The sequence below is a fragment of the Clytia hemisphaerica genome, unplaced genomic scaffold (assembly GCF_902728285.1).
Source record: "Clytia hemisphaerica strain Z4C2 unplaced genomic scaffold, Clytia hemisphaerica genome assembly, whole genome shotgun sequence".
Classification (NCBI taxonomy): Eukaryota; Metazoa; Cnidaria; class Hydrozoa; order Leptothecata; family Clytiidae; genus Clytia; species Clytia hemisphaerica.
In genome coordinates, this window is record NW_027104154.1 from 213,225 (window position 1) to 237,149 (window position 23,925).

General features: G+C 35.6%; 2 protein-coding genes across 2 annotated transcripts; one reads left to right on the plus strand and one right to left on the minus strand.

Annotated features, from left to right (window-relative positions):
• The first annotated feature begins 3,217 nt into the window (after window positions 1-3,217).
• On the plus strand, window positions 3,218-4,876 carry LOC136814093 (solute carrier family 22 member 2-like). The gene has a single exon (XM_067070596.1). It carries the CDS (start codon window positions 3,259-3,261, stop codon window positions 4,795-4,797), a length of 1,539 nt encoding a protein of 512 aa, XP_066926697.1. The 5' UTR covers window positions 3,218-3,258; the 3' UTR covers window positions 4,798-4,876.
• An 890-nt stretch (window positions 4,877-5,766) lies between these two features.
• On the minus strand, window positions 5,767-17,680 carry LOC136814092 (O-phosphoseryl-tRNA(Sec) selenium transferase-like). Its single transcript, XM_067070595.1, has 11 exons — window positions 17,522-17,680; window positions 15,513-15,600; window positions 14,736-14,921; window positions 12,702-12,860; window positions 11,649-11,805; window positions 10,860-10,962; window positions 10,488-10,617; window positions 8,742-8,833; window positions 7,951-8,044; window positions 6,843-6,942; window positions 5,767-6,472 (listed from the first exon to the last, which is right to left on the minus strand). The coding sequence occupies exons 1-11, from the start codon at window positions 17,633-17,635 to the stop codon at window positions 5,848-5,850; spliced, it is 1,848 nt and encodes a 615-aa protein (XP_066926696.1). The 5' UTR covers window positions 17,636-17,680; the 3' UTR covers window positions 5,767-5,847.
• Between the last annotated feature and the right edge of the window lie 6,245 nt (window positions 17,681-23,925).

Below are 23,925 nucleotides of genomic sequence, written 5' to 3' on the forward strand. Positions count from 1 at the left end.
CCGATTCCCCGACGGTGTCGGCTAATAAGAGGTTCCACAGTAATTTAATTTTTCCCTTTAACTAAAACTAGTACATAGCTTACACTAACATGCCACCGCAGCAATATAATATTTAAAAAATTCTATAATAAATTGTATAATCATAACAATGTCAATTGCAAGATTATAAGAAATGCATGGGGACAAAAAATAGTAAGTAACTACACGTTTGGTTAAACGAAGAAATAAAAGATTTTCTTTTTTCCTGAAAATAATAACAATAACACTCCATCTAAATAAATAAAAACGATGGCCTAGTTATAATTAAGGTTTCGACGAAGACATGAAAAAATCTAATTAAAAAGAAATGACTCTTATGTTTTGCAAGCTAAAGTTTATTCCACTTAAATTGGCATTCATTTTTGCTATCATGTGGAAACCATATCAGAGTAATTAGACTACTCGAGTACCTAATAAACGTACAGTAGCGAATAAACGTACAGGGTCGAAAATGGAGGCATGCAAACCTAATTGAAGGATCTTTTTAATGAGGTTAGGGGGTAAATATTGGGTAATTTGCTTTCTTTTGACGAGTAGAACAAACCTCAAAAGTCAAAGATGGATATTTATCATTAGAAACAAAAGTAGGCACTTGAAATTGAGGAAAATTTTTGTTAAAATTAATAAACGTACATGTACGTTTATTAGATACCCGAGAGTATCTTCCTTGAGAGTGGTTTGTACATGGTAGCAAAACAAACTTCCAATTTACATGGAATAGATTTTAAATGTAAGACGGGTTCAAGAAACGAGCTTGTCGGAACAGGTTGACGAGATAAAGCTTTTAATGCTTTAAAGATTGAAACATATGATAAAAAATAATCAGGAATAATTAATTGATTTAATTACTGATTGATTGATTGATTGATTCTCTATTGCTACTTTGCCTAATAAACAATAGTCAAGAGGATACTGCGGATAAAATTTATCAAAAAGTTCTGCGCCATCTTAAATAGGGCGAAATAGAAACCAATCCTAGCTAAGGCCCGGACTCCACTCGCCTACGCTTTGATTGTACTTCTCAAGCAAAATCTTTTATGTTGTTGGTCAAAAGAAAAATAAAGATATACCATTGTGGTCCATTCAGACGTACAGTCGAGAAAAGTTGAAATGCGCCTAATTTTTTTTAAAGTGCATAGTACTTTTTCATGATGCAATCTTTTCTCCAAACTAAAAGCTGATTGAATCCATTAAGATGATCGCAGCGCAGACAATGAAGAGATGTGCCTTCAGGAAGCTAGACTTTTTGAGTTTATAGCTATATACTTTCACTTTATGGTGTTTCTGTATGACTGTCTGTGTGCCTAGTCTAACCACCGTTAAATGCCTTCGGGAAGGTCCCTCCTAACTTGGAAAGCCAGAATTGGAGCTATTTCACCAAACTACTGGAGCGCAAGTTATTACGTAGGCTATCACAACTGAAAAAGTTGAATGTATGCGCCTATACAAACTTTTTTCAGGTTTTCCAAATAGATTTACCACACTGAACAAACAGTGAAAACACTCTAAGTGAGGTAAATCTATTTTGAAGACCAAAAAAAAAAGTTTGTTTACATCGATTCACATTCAATTTTGGATTCATATGCTACATTCTACTTTTTTGTACTTTGCCGGTATCTTGTTTTACCGTTTCTGTATGACTGTCTGTGTGCCTAGTCTAACCACCGTTAAATGTCTTCGGGAAGGTCCCTCCTAACTTGGAAAGCCAGAATTGGAGCTATTTCACCAAACTACTGGAGCGCAAGTTATTACGTAGGCTATCACAACTGAAAAAGTTGAATGTATGCGCCTATACAAACTTTTTTCAGGTTTTCCAAATAGATTTACCACACTGAACAAACAGTGAATGAAAACACTCTAAGTGAGGTAAATCTATTTTGAAGACCAAAAAAAAAAGTTTGTTTAGATCGATTCACATTCAATTTTGGATTCATATGCTACATTCTACTTTTTTGTACTTTGCCGGTATCTTGTTTTACCGAGTTAAGAAAGATATTCCCGAGTTACGACCATATAATGGTCTTTAAAGCTTAAGAAGCTCTATAAACAATAAAGGTAGTTATTAATAAAATAACAGACAATATAAATTACAGTTTGATAAGTTTGAACAAAAATATCAACAAAATGTACATTTGAAAACTTGAGCAAATTTCTTTAAAGATTCCCGAAAAAGAATTGAAATCATTGCTGAAAATTACAGTATTTATTCAGTTTTAAAGACAAGAAACAAAATTAGACATACAAAACACTTTTTCCATTCAATGAATCGAATCAGCTAATCATCATAACCAGTCTGCCATTTTGTTTGTTTTGATTTGCAAAAGTAATATTGTAATCCTTGTTATGGTGATGTTATATACTTTTTCTATAATTTGCATTTATAACACTCGCTTCAGCTTTTCAATCCTAAATCAAAACTAATGAAATGCAATATATAATAATGGTAATAGCATATAACGTAATATGAAAATGTGTATAACATTTACCGCTGTATAATTTACCGCCATATTTTTGCGGAACACTTAATTGGCCGGAACAGAAATACGAACAAACGCGCGCGCAAAGATTCGAGATTCCTGTCCAATATCCTTGCGTGAAGCTATGAAGGCCTCCTCACTCGCTACGCTCGTTGCGGGGGCAACAAGACAAGATCGAACCAAATTTTAGGTGAACCACTCCCACCTACCATGTACTTTAATGGGATAAAACTTTCGCAGGAATTAAATTTCGCGGATTTCGCGGATTTGAGTGTAATCCACGAAAATCCGCGACATTAAGTCCCAATGGAAACTCGGAAGGGCCTCATCCGCGAAATATTTCTAAACAAAACTCGAAATATGTCAAATAAATACTAATAGAATAAATAATAAAGAAACGCTAATAATGTGTATTTCAACAACCGACATGCACGATTTGACGGTAAAAGTCACAAAAAATCGTGAAAATATTGCCACCCAATAGTGCCACCCGCCAAAACAAGTCCCCGCGAAATTTTTGAATTTTGCGGATAGGCCCAAAAACGAAATTTAATCCCCGCGAAAGTTTATCTCATTAAAGTATACCATGCAATGACCTTTATCCAAACATTGTAACTTGATCTTGATAAATAAACTATTATGATTGAGCGTAAATCACTTTCAAACCTAAATGTAAATACATTTCAAGTCTAAAGATCTATTTCATTCTGACAAGTAGTACTGGAGACACGGAAAGAGAAAAATGTCGGAGGGAAAAGAAAAAGACAATCTAAATGTAGACGATTTCTTAGGATTTGTCGGTGAATTTGGAAAATTCCAGAAAATCCTAACCCTCATTTTTGCGTTTATGTTATGGCCTTATTTCTTTGTCTACTATGTAATGTACTTTGCAGCCTTAAAGCCAGAGTGGAGATGCGCCGCAAACAGCACCGCATGTCAATTCAATGGGACTTTTACTCACGAAGATAAATACCGTTGTGGAATATCAAGATCAGATTGGGAATATGTTCAACCGAAAGATTACTCTATTATTGTTCAATATGATCTCTCTTGTGATAATGATTGGTTAGTTTTCCTTGCCACCTCAATAACCTTTGTTGGCGGAGTATTTGGCGCCATATTTCTTGGGTGGTACAGTGACAACTTTGGGCGGAAAAAGATTCTGTATATTTGCTTCTTCTTTGTTATTTTAACGAATTTCTTATTGATTTTCATGCCGAATATTGCATCGCTTATCGTGTTCCGATTTATGACCGGCTTCTTGGTAGCGTCCGTACATCCGTGTTACTACGTCACGCTAAATGAAACTGTAGGTGAGAAATATCGTGCCATTGCTGGTAACACGCTCTGGTTTCTATACACGGCAGCTCTTTGTATGATGTCCTTGAAATCGTACTTACTTGATAACTGGAAGTACTTTATTATCGCTTGTACCCTACCTTATTTACCGTTTCTACTGAGCTACAAATTTGTTCCTGAATCAGTGCGTTGGTTGAGGTTAAAAGGGCGCGTGGACGAGGCTATGGAGATCTTTCGACGAATGGCAGATTGGAATGGGAAGGTACTTGAACCAACAGTAATGTTATCTCCAGGTACACATGCCGCTAAAATGACCAGCCCCATTGATGTATTCCGGAATGGCAAACGAATGGCTATCCATACAGTGATCCTAATTTATTGCTTCTATGCGACAGCTTTGATTTATCACGGCCTCTTACTAGCAGCTGATAATCTAGGCGCTGGTTCCATCCATTTAAATTTTGTTCTGCTCAGTTTGGTTGAATTCCCTGCAGCTATTCTTTCAGCTTACTCAGCTAACCGATTTGGTCGATTGAAATCTACGGCTATACCGATCTTACTATGCGGAGTCTTGACCGTAATCATCCCTTTTATCCCCGATACGTCTACCACGACCCGCGTAATTCGTGTTTTCGTTGGCATATTTGGGAAATTCTGGATCGCTTTTTGCTTCGATACTATCGAGGTTCTTGTTTGTGAAGTTTACCCAACCAATATCCGATCGGAGGCGTTCAGCATAATGTCAATTTCAAATTGGGTGGGCGGAGCTAGCGCCCCATGGGTGTCCAAAGGGTTAGAAAAATTTGATATCGCTCTACCGAATTACGTCATGGGTATACTTGGTATCGTTGCAGGATGTCTTTGCTACTTTTTACCAGAAACAAACGGTGTTGCTCTAAAGGAAATTAATGATGAAGTCAATAGTACCTCGAATAAAGTTGACACAGAAATGGCTAACTTCTCTAAAGACAGAAATGACTAAATTCAATAACAGAAATTGCTAGTTAACTCCAATGTAACGAGGGCATAGAATTGAGAGTTAAAGCCTTTTTTACACTCGAACTTTAAGTTTATCCAGTGTTCGAAATTATTTCCAAACACTGTGTAGGGAGGGGACGTACGGGGTTTGCGATTTCCGAAATACCAAATGATTTTGCCAAAACTTCCGAAATTCTGTAAAAAAATACTTGCAATTCCGATACCGATTTTTTGGGGTATTTTCCTTCGTTTTGACTAATTTTTCATCAAATTTGATTTTTCATGTACGAATTCCGAAAAAGGGCGGGATAAAAACTTTATAATACCAAAATTTCGAAGCAAAAATTCATCGATTTTCGATACCGAAACAATTTCAGAGTTCCGAAATACCGTACGCCCCACTGTTTATTGTATATAGCATAGACTCGTATCATATATCATCACTAAAAATTGTAGAAAAATATGATTGTTAATCGATGTTTGTAAATTGATGATTTTAATTAAACATTTCGCATTTTTTTAGGATAAATACGGTATTCTATAATCACTATTATATCTCACTAATATATAACCTTTCTACAAAATATATGCTACAAATATCGAACCGAATAAAAAAAATGTAATATATCCACTGACCTTTATATATCCCTGGAACAAGCAATATCCGCCATCTTTGATTGGAGTTTTTTTGGAATTGGTACCCGAAAAGAAGCCATTGCAATGTTAAAAATTAACGTCTAACGTCGCTACATCATCAAAAGAATTTGAGGAAAAGTAGACCTAGCGCTCTCGATGTATTTACACCGCTATCGAGTAGTGCCGCCATTAGGGTACCACTTTTCAAAAAACTCCGATCAAAGATTTTGCTTGGCTGGGATTGAGAAGCTTGGTCCAGGGTATATAAAGGTCAGTGGACGTGATGCTTCAAAAAATTTGAGGTCTCGATAACCCAAAAGGGTATATAAAGGTCAGTGAATACATCTTAAGATAAGAATCAAAATTTCATATAGTAAAAATTAAATAATTTAGCTTGATAAAAAAGTAATAACTTTCACTATAAATCAATTAAAAATGACATCTTATCTGGAGATAAGTCTTTTTTCGTGATTACCTGCTGTGTGCGCTCTTCCCGAACGGCTTGGGCGCGTTCATCGACTGAAGTAGTTGATTGGGATTTACGTTTCCCGTCAACGTTATTAAACCATTGGTTACGTTTTTTCTGTATTGCACTATCATCCATAGCATATTCTTTTGATTGTTTCGGCCATGTTTTACTTGTATCTCCCTCCACGCCACATGAATTTATCACGCGCAAAGGGTTTTTCGCGAGCGCTCTCGGCACTTCAGTTCTAGTTCGTGGTAACGATGACGAAAACGAAGTCTCGATAAGTCCGCCGTTAGTCGACGTAGTAGTAGTAGTAGTAGGCGAGACCCCGTTCAATTTTACGGTGGCCGATTTATCAGTTTCTTTCTTAGACGAAGAGACTTTCTTACTTGGTTCTTTTAAGAAGTCTTTAAAATTCTTTTCAAGCCTTTTAAGGAAGAGGTCGATGTCTTGTCGTGTGGCGCCAATGGCAGCAGCGGCGGTTAAATAGGAGCATGGGTAATTACTATAATGTGCACCCCAACCAATAAACTGGTAACGACCGATCGTCTTTTCGTCATTGGGTGTGACAACTCTGAAGAGAGGAAATATCAAAAAATTCATTCCCTTCCCACCATAATACCAAATATCGAATTGAAACTTAATCCGTATATTGTCAGGTTTCTACGATTTCCTAATTTAAAGTTTTCGAACGATTGAAGGGACTTTAGACCAAATTTAGAACTAAAGATCTTAGACATCTCTTCGAAAAACTGAGATTTCGAATAACTGAAGTTCGAATTTAACCGAGAAAGTTTTTGCTTTATTTGAGTAAGCAGATCCAAGAAAAAAACTATCTTACTTCGAAAAATCGAAAATCGAATAAAAGAATAACCGTAAATCTACTACAATTAATTTACAAGTCAAAAGTTATGACCACTTTGAAACCATGAAACATAGCATACCTCGTTCCTGAGACGGATCTTTTGAAAAGATGAGAACCAAATTCTGTGATGGATTTTTTTTGCCCGTCACATCTCTCGTCCAGAGAGCGCAGTGACAGAGCTAAAAGTAAAGACCAAAGGTTAAACATTTTTTAAGCCCCTGACAGACAAACTACAAACACGAATATGCAAAATTTATAGCCAATAATTTCCATGAAGCTATTTTGAAGGTAGCCTAGTTAACTAAGCGCGTATTGACAAGGTTAAGTAAGATACACAGCTTACACGGCCCAACGTTTTCAGTGCTTTAATTTTAATCTTTAAATTTTTAACTTTGCCTTGGAATACATTCAGTCAAAATTAAACATCAGATTTATCCTATTGACTGAATCAAATTAGGTTAGATTTCTAGGTTAGGTTGAAGGCAAAGTCTGAATTGAAAAATGTGTTTAGCCACTAAAAGACAATAAACCATTTCAAATAGTAGGGGGCCAAGCCTGGGGTTCTGTGACAAAAACTCTCTGACTAAAACACACAAAGGAATACAGCGGCTTTAAGACCAACTAACTGTCAGCTCTACTGCGATTTGACTTCAAATCTTGTCTTGATCGTACTGACGTCGGTATGTTTTTGAACTTCAAGCGGCTGTATTTCTTTGTGTGTTTTAGTCAGAGAGTTGTTGTAATTCATTCTTTTGCTCAGAATTTCATGCTCTTTCAGATGGTACTAATCATTTTCGTTTATTTTGACTTTTGAAAATCAGCTATTTCCCTACCCCTTATTTCCCTTGCAGTTTTGCCTATGGCGTCACTATTTTGGTCATAAAAAGTTTTCCCGGGCCTAATCCGCATCCTCGCTCTCAAAAATATCTTGTAATATACTGTTCTTTTGAATAGACTAAAAATGGCTAGGTTGTAGAAAAGATGTCACGGGACCCAAGGCTTGGCCCCCTACTAAAACGCATATCAATTTTTTTTCAAGTAGAAAAAATAGAAAAGGACGCTCAAATTTGTGATCTGAGTAGCCTTTTTGCGTCACACGTTTTTGACACCTCATTTTATAGGAAACATTCTGCTTCAAATTTCAATATTAAATTACCGAAATATAAAATGATGATTGATATTTTTACCTATTGATATGGTATTTTCTTTGGCTGGGATGACGGTCTCGTTGAATTGTTTTGCTATACGCTTCATACCGTCGTGTAAATATTGATAGAGTTCCTGATGGAAAAAAAATCATTTTACATTTTCTACTTGACATTTCATTCCCTCTCGATCCGGCTGACAAAGTATCGATTGACGTCAAATGAGCTTAGTAAAGCTCAAATTGCAGATGTAGAACGATAAACTCGGTATACATTTTCTACATGCTTTCTAGGGAAGATTACCTCCCTCATTGAAGAGGTTATTAACATAAGTGGTTAGACATAAAAACTCATGGGATGTAAAACCGAGGTCGCTAAGTTCAGTAGGGAAGAATATGTTTTCGTGGTTAAGGTGAAGAAATGCAAAGTGAGGAAGTTTATCAGTTGGAAAAGTTAGGGATTTATGGTAGTGACCATCCTGAAAGCATTTAAAACAAGCACAAAATCCAGGCTTCTAAAAAGCGACTCTCTGAAAAGCCTTATACCAATAACTCCCAAAAGTCCCCAATTTGTATTGGGCTTTTCCTATGGGGGGGTGGAGGATATATTTTTTTTTGGAAATTTACCCCCGGACATTGTGACTTTTGATGACCCCCGAATATTTGTCTGAGACGAGCAATTTAGAAAATGAGCATTATTTCCATTCATTTTTCAATAAATAAGGATCTCCTCCACAGATCACATTTTACAAACTACTCGTCTCAGACGATTTTTCCGCCTCAGTATAAATGGAACCTTCTTATTGCACAGTTAATGGGCTAATTTAGACATACCTTTCGTTCTTGCAGCAACTTCTTATATCCGTTGGCACCAAGTGAGAGCATAGTGATGAAAAAATCGATAATTGGGCTAGCTGAGGCTCGACCTAAAGTAAAATGAAAAGTGTTCACGTTTAAGGGGATAGCCACGTTGAAGATGAACATTTTCTCAATCCATCTCAATCCTATGAATCGACTTATCATCACACCTTTAGTTGCGACCTCACCATCCTGCTGCTGATCTCCTGATGCTAATTCAGTCTTTAAAGTGATTGTTTTTCTGCAGTTTCGATGAGGCCCCCACAGGGGGGGGGGGTCATGCAGTTATTATATAAACACTATGACAATTACTACCGTGGTGGTATATAAACCAAAATTTGGGAAAACGGTTACTCCACCAGTGGACTAACTGCAACATGGGTGGTGCCTAAGCCCAAAATTGTCGATTTTGGTAGAATATGGTGTACTAAGTGAGCACATTTTACAATTTTTCACTTAAAATTTTAGGTTTTTAAAAATTCCGGAAGCAAAAAAATTCAAAACATTTTTTTCAAAAGTCAAAAAAAAAATCAAATTTTTTTCTTCAATCAAGGCATGAAAGATATTTTAACAAACTTGGAAAATGATTGAAATATTTAACTCTTGAACGGTCGTTAATAAGACGTACCCAGTGAAATGGTATCAAAAATGAGGAATTCAGTGAAAAAATTGCCAAATTAGGCATTTTTGGGGGTGGTATACACCAATTTTGAGGGTAAAATCAGTTAGTACACTATGGAATAACTGCAAGGGTGGTGGTGTCTGTAGAAAATGTCCAAAATTGCAGTTACTCCACATAGTGTCAAGGAGTAACTGCAAGACCCCCCCCTGGCCCCCAGCGGTTTTCATGATGGCGTGATTGACGTTTTTTCAAGTTCGCGATTTCGTCATTGAAGATTTTAAAGTGCACGATTGCGTGAGCAGAGGAACCAGCGTGATCAACGTGATCGTGATAGAAAGAAAAATTTAACTCGTGATAACGTGATTTGGGAATTTTTTCTTCGTAATTGCGTGATTTGAATAGTGACTGGGGGGGGGGGGTGCTCTTCGATAGGAGGACCGAACTTTTCCCCAATAACATTTTTCTATCCTTTCGCTGGTCTTACTGTTCCCCTTGGAAATCATGCAATATTTTCATTAGGCTTTCGACCGGTAATCTTACGACATGGCTATACGAAGACAAGCGCAATTCGTGTTACGCGTAATACATACATTATAGTATTTTCTAACGGAAGCACCCCAAAAAAGCCAGATTTTGACACGGTGGTTTCTATGTTTATTAGCGAGGTTAAGCAAGAAGCTATCTATTACGTACGGAATCTACGACGTGAGTTTTTCGTGGGCTAGCGTCCAAATCTCAAGGCCAGCTCTGTCCCGTGCAACTTAAGATTAAGAACTTAAGATTTGGCAGTTTCGTTAAGGACTGTAAAAACTGTAGGAGATTCGTTGACCTAAGTAAGTAGACAGTGACCAAAAAGGAGGGTCTTTAGAGCGCTCTTATGAAAACAAGGTCACAAACCTTGATTAGATTCCAAAGCAAACAAACATGTTAAAAATCATAATACAAATTTCAAACACAACATAGCTTACTAGTATGGTAAGACTAAAATCAACTCTCTCCCTAAATCTTCAAATCAGAAAGCGTTCATCTATACGTAGTGCAACAAAAATGCAACAAAAATGGGAAATGATAAAGAGAGAAAAAAAACAAATCTAACAAACCTGGGTACATTTTCCCGATATCTTGAATTAGTTGTTTATCGAAACCAGCGATAATCGAACCCCCGACAGGCACCATGAAATTCTTATCTGTTGATTGGACGAAAACGTCAACACGTCCCACACGATTCGCCTGTCAAGAGGTAGAGAAGATTAAATATTCTTCATTTCACATCTATAGGAATGTGTACTACACATCAAGTTATGCTTAAAACAAGAGAAACTTTTGAAAGTAGGTGTGGTGCTCTACAAATAGAACAAATAGAAAAGGGGTTAAACTCTGGTTCCGCCAACAGCCATTTCATGAATATACTTACTTAACTTTATTTCCAAATTTATGAAAACTTAGACTTGAAAGCAATACCAGCCACTTACTTGTTGAAGAAGATGCATACACTTTGAAGCTTGTATACCGTAAGCATTATTGACCACGTGTGGTACGTCCAAATCTTTGCAAACCAACGCTATCTCTTCTAATCTATAATGCCGAGGTGAAGTGAAGAAAGTGTAAAAATTTTGTTCGCAGAGAGTTCTTTTTTCTTTGTCTTTACGATACGCTTTACGATAGCGACCGTAGTGCAGTGGTAAAGCATCCGGCTACGGTGCACAAGGTTTAGGTTCAACCCCCAGCCGAGTCATATCAAAGATTCTCAAAATGGTACTTGATGCCTCTCTTCTTGATACTCAGCAATTAAGAGAAGGACCAAGGGTAAGTGGAGCAATCCAGGGAGCGTGGCGCCCTCCCCTACCTTCGTGTAGACAGTTATCAAAAGAGGAGCCTCAGGGTCGCCTCCGACTGCGGTCACAGACTTAATACTTACTTATTACGTAACACAAGCTCTTGCAAGTCCAGACTGAGCTTTCATAAGACTGGAACGCCGAAAGTGTCCAGTCGTCTATACAAACTTTATCGTATTATCACAAAGCACCCGTATTTACTGTACGATACGGATTATGAATGTTTACAGTCCATCTATAAAGCAGAGTCTTCGTGACTCAAACCTAGATAACTAAAGTGTTTTCTTGAGCAAGTTTTCTCGTCCCTGCATAAATAAGAAACCCTTTATAAACGAGTCTCTATAAACCGAATCTTCAGTAACTCAAGCAAATTTTTAGGTCCTCGTGCGATTTGGTATATATTAATGTACAACAATGACAAAATACCTATCAGGAACGCGCGGTGCAAAACAACTTGTGGTAGTCAATACGCATGCGATGTGTTGACTTCCTATGCGTTCGATTGTCGTGCGAATACTATCCACATCTGTTGACAGGTAATCACCCTCATTCAGAATGTTTTCAATAATAATCGGTTCCAGTCCTAGAAAGTATAATTTTACTCCACTTCAAGTTTCCAAACCTTTCCACAATATATTTTTGAATCAAACTCCAAATTAACTTTTACTGGACATCAAAGAAGCGTTTACGTATTTCATGCAAATTTGACAGTAAAATTACTAAGAAAGATGTCAACAGTATCATAGTTCAACTTTTTATTAGAGTTTCCTCTAGTCTCAATGACGTCCAATACTCTCAAGAAGGGACGAGAAACTACTTTAATGAGATAAATTTCGCGGTCGAGCCCATCTGCGGAATTTTAAGATTTCGCGGCGACTTAATTTCGCGAATGGCATTCTTAAGAGACAATATTTTCACGATTTTGTGCCTTTTTACTGCCAAATTACACATACTGGTTACACTTTTTTACGACCTAGCCATTTTTAGTCTATGCTAAAGAACAGTATATTACAAGATATATTTAAGAAGGAGGACGCGGATAGGGCCCGGGAAAACTTTTTATGACCAAAATAGTGACGCCATGAGCAAAACTGCAAGGGAAAGTAAGGGGTAGAGAAATAGCTGATTTTCAAAAGTCAAAATAAACGAACATGATTGGTACCATCTGAAAGAGCATAAAATTCTGTGCAAAAAAAATGTATTACAACAACTTTCTGACTAAAACACACAAAGAAATACAGCCGCTTGAAGTTCAAAAACATACCGACGTCAGTACAATCAAGACAAGATTAGACGTCAAAATCTGACAGTAGAGCTGACAGTTAACATTTTAAAAGTAGTTATTTGACATTTTTTGAGTTTTGCGGTTCAAAAAAATTTCGCGGATGTATAACCTTTCGTAATTTTCATTGGCACTTAATTTCGCGGGTGACACCTAAACCCACAAAAATTTATCCCACTAAAGTAAGGAGAACCTACCTGCAGTCAATATGGATTTGAAACATGATTTCTGATCGATTCGTGACCAAATAACATATTTAGCCTCTGGTCTTTTCTCTTTTAGTGTTATCATACTTAAGACCAGTGCCATTCCAGTAGCAACTGGGCACACGAGACATGATTTGATAGAAGATACACCTGGGTAATTGAGAAGAAAGTTGTATAAATTTAGGGTGCAAAAGCAATTGATTTTACGGGTTAGTCCCACTGACCTTTATATATCCCGGTTATCAGTGGTTAGTCCAACCTTTTTACTTCCTAATAAATTTTTTACAAATCCAAAGAGTTTACGTTTTATCTGATTTGGGTAAGTGAGTTTTTGGTGAGGGCGCTTTATCCACGCCGATTTTGTCAACCATTTTGATTCTTCAAGAAAATTAAAAACATCTTGCCCCAATGCAGCGACGTCTCCAAATGAACTGTAGTCGGATTTTGACCCTCATTTTAGCTCGAATTTTGCTTGGAAATGGGAAAGATTCGAAAGATTTTCTGCTGACCGGTCGGAATTTGCATGGTCTAGCTCAAAAGTCAGCTAGAACATGCTTGAGATCTCAAAACAGTGACATCAAAAATCTCAAAAAATTGACGTCAAGTATACTTTTTGTCAACAAAACGAAGAATACAGGAAAGTCCTATCGATTTTTTCAAGTAATCTTTCGCTAAAAGCAGAAATTGATCTGAGCGATTGTTTGAAAATATTTATTTTGAATGAATTTCAATGAGAGTTGGTCTGTAAAGGCTGCCAACTAGTTATCAAAGCCATAGAGGCTGCAGAAAATGAAAAAAAATTAAAGAAAAAAGAGCGAAAGAGCTGCAAGATTTGTTGGAATTCGAAAATCTGGAAAAACAATTTGCCTTGGAAGAGCTACTCGAAATCTCAACTGGTCAACTTAACGCAAACAAGCAAAACCTTCAAGAGAAATTGGAACTCCAAGAATTCGAACGATTGAAATTACAATTCACTCTAGTACAACAGCTCGAAAATGCAACTCGTCAACTCGACAAGGAGCAAAATCTGAGAAAAGAACTTCAAGCAAAATTGGAGCTTCAAGAATTCGAGAGCACAATTCGCTCTTGAAAAAGGTCTCGGACAAGAAAATCGTCAACTCGACAAGGAACAAGATCTGAAACAAAAACTTCGAGCAAATTTTAAACTCCAAGAATTTGAACGATTGGAGAAAGAATTTGAGGCACGATAAGAAGAATCAAGAAATACTAAGAAGAATGAAAAGAAACCAAAGACAATTATTAATAGGGTGATGAAAAACGTCAAACTAAATTTCTTGAGGAAGAAATCCAATATTCCAAAAATCAAGAAGTCTTTTGTTCTTCATCGTCGTTTGTAGAAAACAAACAACGAAAGAAACGAAGACTTTGTAAAAAGGCTACCCTGTCTGGAGACTGGGCTTGTTGGTGACTGAAATTGCCGATTTTCTGACTACTAATACACAAGGCTTTTATGTAAAGTTTATGGCTATGCATAGAGACTAAAATGTTACGGTACCAGATTATTGGCAGCGAAGTTATCAATTTCCCAGGATCCAGTGGGTCTAACCTTTGCTGACAGGCTTTTTACAGGGCAGAGGCTACACTGTCGGGAGCGGGTTTATCATTTATTCCAGTTTCCCAGAAGTTGCAAACACGGCAGACAGGCTCGGTCAAACGGCTATATCGACAGATTGTAGCACGGATTTGTGCGTGTTATACATTCAAGAAGAGACACCTGGGGACACCCATGTCGGAAAGATGGTTGACCACGAAGAATCTTTTGTAAAAAAATCAAAAACATAAAATAACATAAAATCCAGCCCATACTGTTTCAATCTTTTGCTCCTAATATTTAACCATTACTGTTGGCCTTTATTTACTTGAGCAAAGCTGACCAGGAAAGCCACGGAGCAGCGATGCTTTACATTGGCATTTGGAATCAGAATACCGAGGGTCACAAAAGTTTAGCTTCGATGAAAAGCATCAGAAATCTCACTTCTAATTACAAACTTTACACACACGTACCTGCCATCTTGATAACATCTAGTGCAAACGAATTTGCTAGTTTAGCAACAAGCGAAGAACCGGCAGCTTTTGGTTGAATTTCCGCAATATCACCTGACCGGCCCATACCATGTCCGAGATGAAAATGACGCTCGGCCACTAGTCTAGATGCAATACGAGCTTCACGTTCGCCAACGCCACAATTATCTATGAAGGAAAAGAGAATAGGATTTTTATGAAAATAAGAAGTTGCGAATTTAAAATGACCTTTTCATAAATTAGATCGAGTGCAATGACTGCCTCATTTAAAGAGATTAATGAAGGAAAGGAATGGGATTTTATGGAAGAAGGAAATCTAGATTTTAAATTAATCAATCAATTAATCTTTATTTCATTCTTGAGGGTGATTATTTAAAAAATGTTAAGGTGTATCGGTGTATCAATAGCAAAAACTCCATTTAAAACCATCAAACTATATGGGTCCAGCAACAACGTGCAGGCGACTTCGATTTTGTGGAGGCTCAATTTTTCCAAGTTGTTACATTGATGCTAGTACAAAATTTCAATACAAAATCAAAATGGGCTTTCTGTTTTGTTTCTGTGATCTTTCCCTTTAGATTTAGAATGCCGTGCACTATAGGGGTTTGGATTTGAGTTGTAGCAAGATGAATGTCGTCAAAAAGTATCCGCTAGCACAACAATGAATTGATATCAGACAATTGACGTCATCCTATACCAAACTCGAACCCATTCCCCCTTTCATACTATGGTTGTGTGGTGTAAATATTATGCACTTACTAGGGAAATTATTACTGTCCATCAAAGCAATCTCGTTAAGTACTTGTCGTATACTTAAGTCATTCCAGCCTTCTGTAGGTATCTTTCCCTGAAAGGAAGAAATGAGATTCGTATTATTTGAGTTAAGTTTGTTTGTCTTTTTACCAATTCATGATATACACCATTGCAAGGTCTTCTGACATTACATCACGGACCCAATAGCTGATTGGTTGTAAGTGACGTAAAATCAGTTAATACGTCACTTTCAACCAATCAGCTGTTGGGTCGGTGGAAGACACTGCAATGGTGCATATCATGAATTGTTGACTAGAAATTTATTCTTAACCTTTCCAGCGCGCAACTTTTTAAATTTTCACGCTGTCAGCGCGCAACATTTTTTCAGAAAATAGACATGTTCAGTTATTTTATCATAACTCAAGAACTAGGAATCTTTAGAAAAAAAGTAAGGTATCCCTGAAAAGCTAATTAAATTCTACAACTTTTAGACCAGGTACCAATCCAAATAGAATATTCCAACAAAAATGGTAGCATCACGTAAACCACAGTTTTTTTTCACGTTTTGCGGTAATGTCACTTTTTCTGCATTTTTCACTTCTAGAGCAAAAAAAAGTGGGGGGAAGTTAATTAAAAAATCTGTCTTTGGCTATTTATCATTCTATACATCATTTTGAAGTAATATACCAAAAATCAGCTTCCAGAAAAATCTGTATGTGTCACACCAGCCGCCCAAACATCGGTCACTTTTGCATAAATTAACAATTTTCGGCTAAAAAAATCCAATACATACAATTTTGAAGTATTTTGATGATAATCTGTTTCTAGAAGCAGCTACAACATCAAAAATGGTGTAAAAGTATTTCCCAACTATCTAAGCAACACTTTCAGTCAGTATTCTTAGCTCCTGAAGCTTTTGAAGGGTATCGGCTACCGTGAAAACTAGATGCCACGGCGACAGTTGCAAAGTTTCCAAAAACCGTAAGCCTTTTGAGGCAAACTCATTGCTATCAAATCTGGTCTCTTTCTCCATGTGGCTGTTATGTGGTTCCTGCTATCATTTTGATCCATATAAGCTGTAATCAGGACATCGTTATGAGCCAAGAATTTCGGGGATCGATCGACCGTCGCTGGTGCTTGGAGAGGAGTGAAAGAAGTAGTGCAATTCAACATAAATCCAGGCTTTTCAAATTCTTTGGTGCTCCTTTGAAATATATGAGGTGCAGAAAACACTTTTGCATTGGATTTGTCAACTTTCCATGCTCCAACCTGAAGAAAAAGTAAAAAGTACTGTAAGTTTGGGTCGACCCGCCTATGGTTTGTCGAGAAAAGTGGTCAAAATGACAAATAAATGGAATTTTTATGCTAAAAACAAAACAAAAAATATAGGATATACTTACTGGATGTTTTGCCATTACAAAAACAATGTTTCCATGAAGAAAAGTGGCCTAAACCAGTCAAAAAATCCAAGAGCTTTAGCAGTAAGTTTGAAAAACCCATTTCTTGGTCGCCATCTTGATTCAGTGTTTTTCTCTACTTTTTCTACGAAATCTGCTGCCTCACCACGTGATCAAAACATTACATCACCATATATCAAAAGAAAGCTTAGAACCTCTACTTTCCGTTTTTCTTTACTTCTACGGCTAGCAAAGAAGCCAATGGGAGAAATATAGCTTAGAAGATCACTATGTCAAAAAGACGTGTATACACGTCTGCCGGAACGTATGCTCGACGTGTATACACGTCTGCCGGGCTGAAAAGGTTAACTTAAATAGAAAGTTGACTGATTTCATAAAAATCTATAAATGCGGAGCATCTGGTTAGATGATAAAATCATGATGAAAAAGTGTAGTCTACACAATAGAAAGCTCCAGGCTTTTAGGCCTTACTCTTGAGCAGGAGTTTTACGCTCGAAAAGAAGGAAGATATGACGTAGCCTAGAAACAGTGGTGATACTGTATGTCTATTACGAAAAAATTCTCGCTTGCTTATCTAAAAATGAAGATTAAACTCACTTGTTCCAGCAAGGTCCGCAAATTTTTCTCCAGCACACGACGAGCTTCTTTTCCTTGATTCACATATCCAGTGGACACGTATTTTTCTGCAAGTTTGAAATTCTCTTCGTTCATTTTGTTGTCTTAGTTTTTTTTTTAGTTTTTTTTTTGTCTTTGCCTAAAGAAAACAATTAAAGCTTTTACTTGAAAATGAAAAATAAGAAATCTTTTTACATTAGAATTAATCATAAAAAAATATAATCCAAAAGTCTTCAAATTTAACGAGTGTTGATTCTTTTGGAGAAAAAAGTGATCTTACAGCTAAAATTGTGGGGAGGTTAAAAACAAAGAACATCTAGTATTCCATTTCCAAAAAGCTTTTCTACATGTTTGTCAATTTTTCCCATAAGCCAATTCAAGAAATTAACTAACAGTAGTATATGCGTGACACTGCAAATATTCTCATGCAAGCAATTTAATAATGAAATGTAATGCGTGTATCATTACAGTAACGACAATCTAATTAACCTATTAAGACCCTTTTACTTTCCTACTCCTTCTGCGATGCAAATTTTTCATAAGCTGAGTCTATTTTTCATTAAGCTTGGATAAAGAAAGGTAAAACATTCAAAAAACTTACTAAGAAGTGAGTGAATTATCAAAAATCGTCAAGATTCATTTGTGTATAAAGATTTTTCATGTTTTCTTAAAGTTACCTAAATTCCGCCATTATCGAAGTAAATGTTCGAAACCGTAGAGACGATCTTTACCACAAATCGAATGTTTCCTTCCATAATGGCGGAACTATGAAAATTCTCTATTATTCGAAACGTATGAGCACAAAAATATTAAATACTGCAGATAAAAATATTCATTCAAACACGAACGAACATACAAAAGATAGAGATCTTTTAAACACTATGAGCAAAAAGATTTGTAATACATTTAATAAAACTACTCTAGATACGTTTGAAATACTCGTGCAACTTTTTTTTCTTTTGGAGGAAAAGGAGTTCCCTTTTGCGACTGGAGATCACATTTTAATCAGGCAGAAATGCATTTCTGTGGTTAGTAGAACGTGATAGACATTCCAATAGCAACAATTGTGCAACTAGACTCCAAAATTTAGCCTTGATGTCGAAATAATAAAAAAATAATTTTCATCGTAATTGTCCATTTTAGAAATTTTAAGCAAACTATTTTAATAGATACTCCATAATAGACCTTTTCATAAATTACGTCACGAACATCACTTGCCTCGTATTCAAACAATTACCATGGTGATTGTTGTGTCTATTGAGATGTTAAATGATTCTTTTATGAATAGGAAGTAGTTTTAATAAAATCCACTGGGAGTTAATCACCATATCAATAATTTCAAAACGAGGCAAGTGATGTTCGTGATGTAATTTATGAAAAGGTCTATAAGGAAAACATTTACATTTTGGATTCAGTCTGTGTTGAAATAAAAAAATACAATGTGTATGGAATATAAACGCAGTAAGAAAAAGATTACTGTACTAAAATTCCAGTTCAATTACTAATTCAATTACCTTCACTCTCCAATCTCCTCTTCCACCAAAATAATATTAATACAGTCTATTAAAAAAGATTTTTTACATGACCTCATTCAGACCGATTGGATATAATAAGAAATCAGATAGCGAACCGATTTTGTAAGAAGATTTACAACACAAAATATGAAAATACAATTTAATTCGAATTCTCTAAATCGTTTTAACAGACAGTTACAATTACAAAAACGTCAAAAAATTGACCTAAAAGAATTTCTACAAAAAAACTTTATAGAGTAGTGATATCAATTTTAAAATTTCTAACAAACACAAAACCCATTGAACAACACACAAAATCTTATAAATTTTATAAATTTTTAAGAATGACAAATTCACGTGTACAAATCACTTAGCAATATAAATTACATACTACAACTGTGTAACATTATAATTACAATGTAATATCAAAGAATATCAATGGTACAAGGCAGCATGCTATTTTTATTACAGTGAAATGTAAGAAAACATTGAACAGTTAGATAGCAAATCATATTTTGCAATTGAATTTTTTCTCTACAAAAATACCATTATAATGGTTTCAGCTAATCCACTTATTGTGATTTTAATCATAAAGGATATATAATAAATAATTTATTGAAGCCTGATTAAAATTGACATCACAGTTTTAGATTGAAAATGTTGCAACACCAATTGAGAATCAGTAGTGATACAGTATTCTGATAGATGTGAATGGTAATGGATGCAAAAAATTTCAAAAGTTTCCTAAAGTCCCATCATGTAACCCAAGTGGCTGAAGTACTTTTTTACACGTTTTTTTCTATAAGAACATCCAAAATTTTTGAAGCCTTTGGACGGTCTTAACTTTTTGAGTTCCAAGCCTAAAAATGTTCTTAACATTTTCTTTATTTTCCCTATATTTCATGTATTTTTGTCCATTTTCCTAAGAAATCGGATGTTTTAGAGTCGGCAAAGCCTTTAAAATGTTCTTTACTTGTTTTTGACATTTCTGCCATTGAAGCCTTATGTTCTTGTATAGTTTGTTCTCATAAAAAAAAACGTGTAGCCCTAGTATCAATCATGCTTTTCAATCATACAAAAGCCTCAGGGGCGGTGTTTTGAGCATCCTAGTGACAAAAGCAGTCTATGATTAATAGATTACCCTATCTGCAATGATGTGTCAAGAGAAGGTTGGACATCCTACACGTTTCTTTTTATAAGAACAAACTATAATAAGAGCATAAGGCTTTGTTGGCCAAAACGTTAAGAACAAGTTAAGAACATTTTAAGGCTTTGCGGATCCTAAAACACCTACTTTCTTAGGAAAATGGACAAAAATACTCATGTTAAGAACATTAAGAACATGTTTAGGCTTAAAACTCAAAAAGTTAACAACATCCGAAGGCTTTAAAAATGTTGGATGTTCTTATAAAAAAAACGTGTACTGCAGATATAGAAAAATATAAAACTTGAAAGTGAGTTAAGGTTCAACTAATGAAAGGAGCAGTAAGTCGCATACACAGATTTAAAATAGTAATAAAATAATTATTATCTGTTACAATAATCTTGAACATTATCAACTTAATGATCCTGTATAAAATAAAAAATAAAATAAAAATATTTACTTCCCCCAAAATATATTATTTTTGGTATAATAATTTCTTAAAAATAATGTTGAAAATATAAAAATCAAATGTTTCCTTTTCATCTATATAAAATATATTCTAAATATTTTGATTTATAAAAAACGCAAAGCTATAAAATTATACGAAACATAAAAATACCTTAACACAATTACAACAATATAGAAATATAAATTTAAATCGATTTAATGATATTCATATCATGTTATCATTATTTATTCAATTCAACTCGAATGTGTTTGATACTACTCTTGAAAAAGAAGCTTCTGCACGATTTTTACACCCCTGTGTCACAAACCCACTGGTACCCCAGTCCCACTGGGAATTTGACTTTGATTTGATCCCCACTCAAAGTTTAGTTAAAAAATGCACTCTAATACCATCCCCACTGGATTTTTGAGCAATAGAATTTCTATCCCCCCATCACGATTTCAAGAGGAGTTATTATCTCATTGAGGAAAAAGTTCCACTGGGGCTGTGAGACAGGGGTGTATTTTTGCGGAAGTTTAAAACCACAAAGATTGGTAAAACTACAAAATAAGGGCCATAAATATATTTATAAATAATTATTCAAAATGTCTTAGAAAATTCTGCACATTAAAAAATATATGCAAACTAAGATTCTCTTTTAACAGTAGACATTGATTTAACTATACCCTCCAATGCAGTATTCCTGATTGGTACATCTAGCGCCACAGTACACTGTTGACATTTCTTGAAACGTTGTTGACATTTGGTACAAAGCAAATGACCATTGCTACATTGATAAATGATGACACCTGTTGAGAATTCATCCATACAATATGGACACTCCAACTGTGTTCCGAACACAGTAGAAGTACTATCAATAAACTTGTTAAGTTCTTTACGTTTTGATGTGACACTTTTCAAAAAATCACTTTGTTTTTCTTCCAATGTTGCAACTCTTTCATACGCTTTACGTAAAGCTGTATCGTTTGTCCTCATTTTCTTTTCAATTTGTTGTATATCATTTTTCAATTTATCTAAAGGTTGGGTCTGTGCATTGCAAAGTTTTCGTTTAACTGTTTCCTTAATTGATGTTGACTTTTGCTGTTGGGCCATCGTAGTTTGCAACATTACGCGAACAGCGGGTTCAAGTTTGTCATCAGCAACTGCTATACAAACGGCAGTATCACCAAACGTATTCTTTGCACTAGTATTTATGCCACATTTTAATAGAAAATGTACCAACTCAAACGAAGCATGGGAATGGATGGCCTCATGGAGGACTGTGTTTTCAGACAAACACATTAGACGGGGATTAGCTCCGTTATAAATAAGAAGTTTCACAAATTTGAGACCATTCCTACAAGCTAGATGTAATAATGGTACGCCACAAAAATCTTTAACATCCAAAAAAGCCCCTTTTTCTATCAGTAATTCCATTATATCATAGTTTTTGTTCTTGCATGCCAAGATAATTGGATTGATGTCTATTTCATTTAAAGTTTCATAATTCACACCTTCATTAATCATACCTTCAATATTAACTAGTTCTTTTATCACACTCTCTGAGCAGTTTTGTTTTATGGCAAAACTCAACGGTGATAATTTGAATTCCTCCACAAACAAATCCTTATTTTCAATGTTTTTCAAAATGTTTTTAAGTTTGACGACATCATTTTGTTCTAGTGCTTTCTTGGTTTCAGTGAAAACTGAACTATTTTTGTTTCTACTCATTCTTATAATCTAAATTCTAAAAGGAAGAGGAACAAGCTAGATGCTGAATGGACCTACCTGATGATGAAAGTTAGATAGCAATGCGAGGAGAAAAAAATCAGTCAGAAAATATATCGTTTAGCGAAAATGCATAACGCAATAAATTCATCATTGATTGTTGATGGGGGGAGAGGGAAGGGTTGTAGGGAAAAATTAATAGAAAGTTCTGGTCGCAAAAATCAGTTTTATTGACAATTGAATCATGCTTGATGGTGAGCATTGTTATCAATAATGTTTTTGTGTGAAGAACATAGAAATACAAGGAAAACATATAATGAAAATCTGCAAAGACGGCGATTTCCGGCATTTTCAACCGAAAAATTTTTTTTCTCAAAAATCGAACTCGGCCATGTTTTGAGCATTGCAAATACGCATCTTTCTGCAAAAAATCAGAAAAAGCTAAAGATGAAAATTCGAGAAAATGTAAAAAAAAACGGTTTTCCGGCATATTTCTGGCATTTTCGGCCGGGAAAAAATATTTTTCGAAAAATCGGGCTCCGTCACATTTAGGTATTGTCATTTTGCATCAGTGTGCAAAATTTCATGAAAAAATATAAAGTACAGCTCGAGAAATTCAAGAAATACCGTTTTTCCGGCGAAAATAGGCTGTTCCGGCGATTTTTAGAAAGTTCCGGCTTCAAAAATCACTTTTATTGACAATCAAACCATGCTTGATGGTGGGCATTGCTATCAATAATGTTTTTGTGTGAAAAAACAACGAAATATAAGGAAAAAGTCCAATGAAAATCTGCAAAAACGGCGATTTCCGGGATATTTCCGGCATTTTCAGCCGGAATAGAATTTTTCTCAAAGATCGGACTAATCCATGTTTTAGGCATTGCTAATACGCATCTTTGTGCAAAAAATCAGAAAAAACTAATGATGAAATCTCGAGAAAAGCTAGTAACGAACGGACGAACGGACGAACGGACGAACGAACGAACAGAGGTTAATTTATAGGACCTACAGCCCACCGGGGTAGGTCCAAAAATTAATACAAAATTTATCCAGCTTTGTGTTCTCCTTTTAGCCGATGCTGTGATCCTCTCTCGTGTATAATATGTCCATCTATCTGTCTCTCTGAACCCCAAAATGGGATCTGTGGGGGTCACAATGGAAAATCTTTGTTATCTGTATCACCATATGGCGACCATCGCAAATAGTTTTACTCCACTTTAAGATATTTGGGATGAAAATATTTCAATCAACGTACAAGAGTACTTTGTTCCAATAGCATGAGACCATGCCACACTTTTTTTAAAGTTACTATTTTAAGCCATAAAAACTTTTTTTTGAGGTCTTCTTTCCTCCTCCCATTTTTTACATACCGCTCATAAACTTTCGATCTTACAAGTAGGGCTCTTTTTATCTCAGCTGTTATCCATACCGCATCCTTATTCCTGATGGTTATGACTTTATTAGGCACAAAGTTTGACATAATATTAATGATGGTTTCAGTCAAAAGGGAGACTCGGTCATCCATATCAGTACCCTCAAAACACCTATCCCA